General features: G+C 39.1%; 1 protein-coding gene across 1 annotated transcript in view; it reads right to left on the minus strand.

The window, feature by feature from the left end:
* Positions 1-946: 946 nt before the first annotated feature.
* Positions 947-8,055, minus strand: part of LOC104621168 (CAAX prenyl protease 1 homolog) — a gene marked incomplete at its 3' end in the record, with an annotated part of 14,675 nt that continues 7,566 nt past the window's right edge. The window contains exons 3-5 of the mRNA XM_010287586.1: positions 6,054-6,140; positions 5,344-5,460; positions 947-1,099 (exon numbers count right to left, since the gene is read on the minus strand). Coding sequence (XP_010285888.1) covers positions 947-1,099; positions 5,344-5,460; positions 6,054-6,140 — 357 coding nt within the window. The remainder of the gene's footprint in view (positions 1,100-5,343; positions 5,461-6,053; positions 6,141-8,055) is intronic.

Genomic DNA, 8,055 nt, shown 5'->3' on the forward strand with positions numbered 1-8,055 from the left:
GGCTGGGGCTAAACCACGACATTAAGTCACGAAAGAGAAGCTTAAGAAAGAAAATAATCATAATTTCCTCCCCAGGAATTCCTAAAAATTTTTTGGATGATACACTCCAGTTCAACCAGAAAGTCTTAATTTGACAGAAGAATTCGGGATTGATTGACTGAAATTTATTGTTAGGCTAACGTGGCAGGCTTTACTACATTGCTGTAATGCAGTAATTGTTTTATTTAAGGTGCTCTTTTAACCTAAAAATGAATGAATATATACAACAGTATTTCTGTAATTTCTTCCTTGGGTGAGCAATGGTTAGTAAGTTAAGCAAAAAGACAGTAGAGTACTATGCTGAAATAGAGGAAAAAATACAGACCTCAGAGCTTATAGTAACAACAGGAAACATCAAATCCCTATGATAACAAAAATATCAGTTACCAATTCAGTGTATAAAAGCAGCTATAGAAGTCTAACCAGAAATGGAAAATTGCTACTCGTCTCAATTCAAAGCAATGCAATTGAGAATTGGTGTTTGATAACCTGTAAGAACAGCCCAGTGGAAACATTACTGACCAAAGCACATTCTGCCTTGTCTTGCCAAACTGCTGGCAGTTGTCCTTGTGCCCTTTCTACATTTAAGAAAAAGGAAAACCTATCACCACATAGTGCTGTATTTCCAGTATCTTTTTGAATGTTTATTTTTCAACTGATGAAGACACTCCAGTATTAAATACATAAAACCTGAGATCTCACATTCACATGGACAATTAATATAAGCTAATATTCCTGAAAAAGTACACTGAGAGCAAGACACACTGTTGAAGTTTGTAGACACTGAAATTCCCAGGAGATTTAGATTTTTTCCATTTCCTTTCTGTTATGTTTTTAAACTTCAGCAAACTGAGCCATGCAAGTAAGCTAGCATTTGGAAGAAACCCAAACATATTTTCATACTCACCAAGGAAACAACTAATGTGAAGAGCCAGGCATAGATGAAGAAGTAGTCTCCCCCTATTTTAATAATGTAAAGCAGAAGGGATGTCACTGGCAACAGAATGCACTGAGTCACGATAAACTTCTTGACAGCATCCTTAAAAAAAAATCCCAGCGTCTGTAAAGAAAGGATATCAGTGATATTTTCAATGTAAATATTGATATGCCACAGTGGTTAATGAATTGATCCCTTCCGTGCATGCACAGAAACATAGTAAGACAAATGGCAAAACAGCAATACCAATGTGATAAGGAAATCAGAGTCAGTTAAGAAAAGGTGGAAGAACCTTTTCACCTCCTCTCCTAGTAGCTGTGGCTCTTTACATCCACATGGACTCCAAGCCCATCCAGATGCACTCTTCCTTAGCAAGATCTGACCCAAACCCTTATTTTGTGTGCTACATACATACTTCGTTAAAGAAGGAAAGAAAAATATAAGTTTATTTGCCCCTGAATCTGTTTACCAATCTATACCCTAGACATTATGGGATTTTTAGAGAATAGGAAACTCTTGAAGAGACATAGTAAAATACTATGTAAAATACTTTGTCATACTGTAAAATATTTTGTCTTTGAACAGTTGCCTCCATTCATCTTAACTTTCAGTTACTACTAAGCTAATTGTCTTAACTGGAAATTTATATATAGAAGTCCTATTAAAGATTTTTAGATAGATCTTGGGCATTTTACTCCAAGCTTCCACTGACATGCAGTTACTACTCATGTAGCTGTCTCAGGTTTTAAAGCATAACTTTAATAGAAACAATAGAAATTTCAAAGACCTATATCAGAATGAATCTGATCTAGTGACTGCAACACAGACACCCAACTAGCTCTTTCAGGAATTGTTACTTCAGTACTTACAGCTATCTGGAAGACATAAAGTGAGGGGGTTATTATGTAAAGATCCTTCCCAACAAGGTTGTATTAAAAAGCCCATACTACATTAAAAATATGAAACTCGTCTGGAAAGAAAAAAGAACACTGGTGAAACAGATTTAAATAAAAAACAAGGATCTGGGGTAAGAATTTGGATAGACACCTTAGACTTCCAGGACTATCGGAAACACAAATCAGACATAAACCCACAATTTTAGACTATTCGTTATGCAGACATATTCACTCTGGTCACACAGTAAGCACTCTGGTGATATATTCTTGCTAAGCGACTATTAGTTTCAACAGTAACACAATTGTATAGACACATGCCCACACAAATGGAGCGCTCCAGAAGATACTGCTCCATGACTGCCTTTAATATTCCCAGGTAGTGTGGGCTACCTTTTCCAGCACAACAGTTCTGGAACTAGAAAAGCAAGACTTGTGGCTCTCGTTCACACTAAGCAGTGTTTCTTTAATGAAAATGGTATGGACAAGAACGAGAGAAACTCTGTGGGTCATCCTGGACAAAAGAAAAATTGTTTCCATTTGATCACAACTCAAACTGGTACAAGCCAGGACAGAGAAAACAAAATACACGATGTGTTCCTCCTTTATTACTTCCTCAGATCAGACAGAAAAAGGTCTATTATATAGCTTTTACATTTTTTAGTGTAGTAAACAGCTGAAGAAACAGTCACTTAATATAACCTAGACGAACTCTTAACAGGAACATGCTGCCAGCACACTGTTTCCACTGGGCTTTCTGAAACAAGTCAACTACAATCCATTTAGCTCAAGTTTTCATTTCACCTCTTTCTTTATTTCCAGCTCCACAATCTAGGAGGAGTAGAGCTATAAAATTGCATGGTATCTTTCATCTTTGCCCTGCCCCTTTCCTTCTTTCTAAGGCAGATACGACTCCAAGAGAAATCCTTATTTTCAGGAAGCCACTCCCATGGAAGATAGTTTATCTGAAGATCATTTGAGAATTATTGCTAGAAATTCCAAAGTCTGGGCTAGTACCAGGTGTGAATTTGTCTCATTCACTGAAGGACCTAGTCCATCAGTCTAAAATGAAAGACTAAGATTTGACTCTGCTAAGACATTTGGTACCTCAAACTGGATTGGAGCTGGACTCAGCCTTCAGTTCTTGGCATGAGGACCACTGCAGTGAAAAAAACCTTGTAAAAGACACCATGCAGGTAGCTTAATCAAGCATTTAACTACACCTACAGGTGTCAGTGCCAAGTCTTCCTTTTCCCATTTGATTAGTTACATCGACAACAGTGAAGCTGCCAGAGAACACAGCTCCAAGAACAAAATGTTTGGAGGATATTCCCAGTATCCTCCTTACCCTTCCTAAAGCATACAAAGAAATAACATTGATTCTGCAAGCTCTCAAGACAGTTTTAAAGAAGCCCAAGCTGCTAAGTTCAGTATTTGACCCTCTGCTTCTTCTGCACAGAGGTAGGGCCTGATTAAGGCCTGATCAAGTCAAGCTCTCCATCCATCAGCTAGTCTGCCAGTTTGGTTTAATTCTAGTGCTTTACAAGTCCAAATACTGACAGCCTTTGGACTTTTGTGTCCTGGGCATAAAGGGCTTAGGGATCTGGCACCAAGATGGAACTTACTCCTCATAAAGGTAGGAGAGACAATCAAGGTGCAGGCCTGATGCAACTACTCAGGACTGACATGAGACACAACAGTGACAGATAGCTTTTGATGTGTATTTTAGGATTCTGAATGTCAAAAGGATGTCTAGGCTAGGCCACGGCATAAGCACATCATAAGAATTGGCGAATTCTTGCAAATTCAAAAAAACACTTTGCAAGCCCTTACTATTTTTGAGGAGTACAAAACAGAAGTGATGGCCAGAGAACAAACAAAATATGTCAAGCAGCTTTTTTCCCTGAAGAAGAGACGGCTTGACTCATGCCCTGGAAACATGGAAACATTCCTTCCTCCCTTGATAGCAGCAGGATGTTAGCTCACTGTAAAGCCTGCAGAAGGGAAGGGGATCTCCAGGACTATGGCTCAGAATCACCTAGGATATGAATGGCCATGGGCACCATCATTCTGACAATGAGTATTTACTTACTGGTGAGAGAAAAAAGTCATTGTTAGAAGTTACACATATGTTTGTATGTGTAGAAGCACAAGGGTTTTTTATAAGACTAGAGAGCTAAATGGAGTATAAAGAGAGTTCTGAGTTAGTCACAAGCTAAAGTCTCATGACTAACTAGATCAATCTTCAGATTTGCTTCCCAGAGACTGGAGCAGGAGCCACCATGGGCACAATATCCAAACATCAAGGGCAGGAAGGGGGAGAACCAAACAAGCCTTGCAGTTTCCAGGAATACATACAGATGTCAAGGCAAAACTGTGCAATGAGAACTTTCATAGTTGGCCTTCTCTGGAAAGAAAATAGTACGACACTAAATAAATGACGTGAACCAAAATAATACAGAATGTGTCAGGATCTACACACTTCTGTTTTAAAGTTGATTGAGAGAGGGTACAAACTGGATCATTGCATTTAGAGGGGTTTTTTTCCTCACTTATTTTCTTACTTGTTTTATAAAAAGGAGTAAGAAACATCAATTTATCAATTTACCAGGAACATAATGAATTTAGAAATGAACAGATTCCACTTCTTTAGGTCTAGTTCAGTCTTCCTGCCTCCACAGAAACTGGAAGATGAAACTAGCAAATACCAGAGCATCTCTACCTTTATTAAAATGAGCCAAACAGCTTTATCCCACATCTGCTACCCATCCAAATTTCATTCTACTGTAAAAAAAAACACACTTCCTAGTAGACCTGGAACAGAAAGTACTGTAGACAACATTAGCTGGGTCCAAAAGCAGAAAACAAGTTTTATCCTCTAGCGTGAAATAACTAATGATGTGTCCCAGGTTGAGGTTCCTCTCCAAAAGGAAAATCTGATCACATGAGAAACTGATACTGAAACAGGTTTAAACTAAGTTCGTGAGAGAAATTAAGAAAGCCAGGGCTGATATTAAATGAGTACCTAACAGATGTACAAATGAGGAGCTGAATTCACTAATTTAGTAAAGGCTGATACAAGAAATCAATAAGCAAAACAAAATGAGAAGGAAAGTAATTTCTTGGTTTTGTTTCATCTGTTCAGTGTCCATGAATCAGAACTGTCCCTGTCAAGCAGTGATCCAGACTTCTCATCAAGGGCGTATGAAGGGCAAAGACTAGTCCATCCAAAAATGAACATCTAAGGTATGACATATTCCTTGTTCCACTACTAGAATACACAGTCGTCTTTGCTCAGAGGCATGGGCTCACGTAGAGACATTCTGGTGCTGCATGGGTATTTCTGCAACAGTTACAAACTGTCGTTGCTTTTATTTTTATGCAGTGTTGAGTAGAAATGTTCCCAAAACCAGTCCATCTAACCAACCAAACCTACTGAAGACATTAGGTCAGCATAAGTGCTATCTACAATACCTGTTGATTGAAGCCATGTTTCTCTTCTATGACAAATGTGTTATATAAACTCCACGGGAGACCAGTCACTGCACTGAAGAGTGTTGCAAGCAGCAGAAATACCAATGACTGAACAATCTAAAAAAAAAAAAAACAACAAAAAACCCCCCCTGGTATTTACTGACCTGTACTAACATTAATTTTCAGGGTGTTAAAAATGGATTTTAAGTCAGTGGTTTAACTGAAAATGGTTAGAAGATGAAGCTAGATAAATTCACAGAAATGACACGTTTGTGATGATTAGATTACTGATCACCTGAATAGCTTACTATGTTAGAGAAAGAAAAAAATATACTGATGAAACAGATCTAAATAAAAACTAAGGATTTGGGATAAGAATTTGGACAGATACCTTATCCACAGCACAAGGACAACATAAGCAGTAGCCTAAAATTTCTTACCCTTTTACTGTACAGGAAGATCACATCTAGGATTAGTAAAAAGACAACACCCAAGCAAAAAGCCCCAAAAACCCAACCCACCACCTCGTTACACACTTATCAGTTCTCAGACTCACCCAGTCATTGTGTTCACCAGAAAATATCTGTTATTTTTACTATATTGTACATGTAGCTAAATCCCTCTTCAAGTAAAGGCAAGCTTAAAAATAAGAATTATAACAGTATAGTTCAGGGACCAAAAGTTTTCACTAAAATTTAAAGACTGCTTACCTCATATTCTGGTCCAAACCCAGCACGACCAGAGATCTGGCCAGACAGATTCCAGAGAAAAGGAATTCCTCCACAGAGGAGAATCATCTTGAAAACAAAACCACATACCACAGAGGCAATATGAAACAAATTGTCATCTTATTCTACTAAAATTTCAGCATGATAAGGACCTTTTAAGGGAGAATGAGAAAAGTTTTATAATTAGGCTTTTTATGTCCCTCTGATCTTAGCAGTGCATAAAGAAAGCCTGGAATATTTGGCAATGGTTCATTTTCACTTCACAGAAGTAGAGATCAGGTCAAGCTTTCTTTTCTTTTTTTTTTTCTTGGGAAATACTAGCATGTTTCCAAGCCTATTTACTGTAGACTTTGCTGCTATATTGGCTCAGACATAAGGTGTATTTTTCAGAAGACCTTAAAACTCATTTGCCCTATGATAGTATAACAGACCATCTCTAGGATGGGCATGCAAGATTCCGCAACTTGACAGCACTGGGACAGTCTCACCTGCATTCCTTACCAAAAGGCATGCAGACTAAGCATGTAATTTCACTTTCAATATTAGTGCTGCTTCGACCATTTTAAGCAAGTTTCACGCTCTCCTCCTTGTGCCTGCCGCCATACAGGTTGCCAAGGAACAGGGAGTGGATGGACTATTTGGGACACATCATCGTCAAAGAAATGCTTGAGACAGAGCTACTGAAGCAAGTGCTAACTGTAGTCCAAGGCAGAGGCTGGTAGTGTTTGTTAAACAGCTTGACTTCCAAATGTTTCACATTTACTTTCTCAGCAAGTGATCATCACTATACATATAAAAAAACCTCACACAGTTTTCAAGTAGGCAGCCTTCCAGTATGGAGACCAGGTTTTTATTTATTTATTTATTTTTAAAAGGCTTACTCGTATAACCTAACTACTCGGGTGCACTTTGAGTGCCAGCAGGAGATGGAAAGGACTAAAGCAAGCTTGTTTCTCCTTTGCAAGCTACCTCTAAGTTTCAGAGCTGGAAATCCCAGAAGTACCAATCCCTGAACAAAAACAGCTATTAGCATGATGTTGATGCTACTTACTAGTTAAAAAGAAACCCACATAATTACTGGCTGAAATAAATCAAAGCACTCTAGTAATTCTAACACAACATCTCCCCTTCAATTAACTTGAATGAACTATGATTCATTACCCTATGAATCATACTTCTACCTGCTAAAGGCAAAATGTTACAAAACTGTCATCCAATTTCATCAACTTTGGCTACAACTGCCTCTTTCAAGCTCAGGCAGTTCCCAAAGCCAATAAAGGATTCAGTTTATGCTCTAAGGAAGTGGCCACCTCACTTTAGCTCTGCTGGAATCTAATAATCCCAGGACAGATTTTGAAAAGCAAAATGACACAACTGAACATCATAGAAATAAGCAGTAACTCAGCATCACATAGATGTAGAGAAGAAACTGCACATGCCTTACATATCAGGGATATCAGCTTGGCTGTAGAATAGATTCATAGAATCATGTAGGTTGGAAAACACCCTTAAGATCATCAAGTCCACTACTAAACCATGTCCCTAAGGACAACATCTACACATAGAATCATAAAATCTTTGGGTTGGAAGAGACATTTTAAGGTCATCCAGTCCAACCCCCCTGCAGTAAGCAGGGACATCAACTAGAGCAGGTTGCTCAGAGCCCCGTCCAACCTGACCTGGGATGTTTCCAGGGACGGGGCACCCACCACCTCTCTGGGCAACCTGGGCCAGGGTTTCACCACCCTCATTCTGAAAAAAAGTGTTCCTTATGTCTAGTCTGAATCTGCCCTTTTTCAGTTTAAAACCATTAGCCCTTGTCCTATCGCTACAGGCCCTGATAAAAAGTCTGTCCCCATCTTTCTTACAGGCCCGCTTTAAGCCCTGGCAGCTGCAGGAAGGTCACCCCGGAGCCTTCTCTGCTCCAGGATGAGCCCCCCCAGCTCTCCCAGCCTGTCCTCCCAGCAGAGCTGTTCCAGCCCTC

Source organism: Phaethon lepturus, unplaced genomic scaffold (assembly GCF_000687285.1).
Source record: "Phaethon lepturus isolate BGI_N335 unplaced genomic scaffold, ASM68728v1 scaffold3005, whole genome shotgun sequence".
NCBI classification, from domain to species: Eukaryota; Metazoa; Chordata; class Aves; order Phaethontiformes; family Phaethontidae; genus Phaethon; species Phaethon lepturus.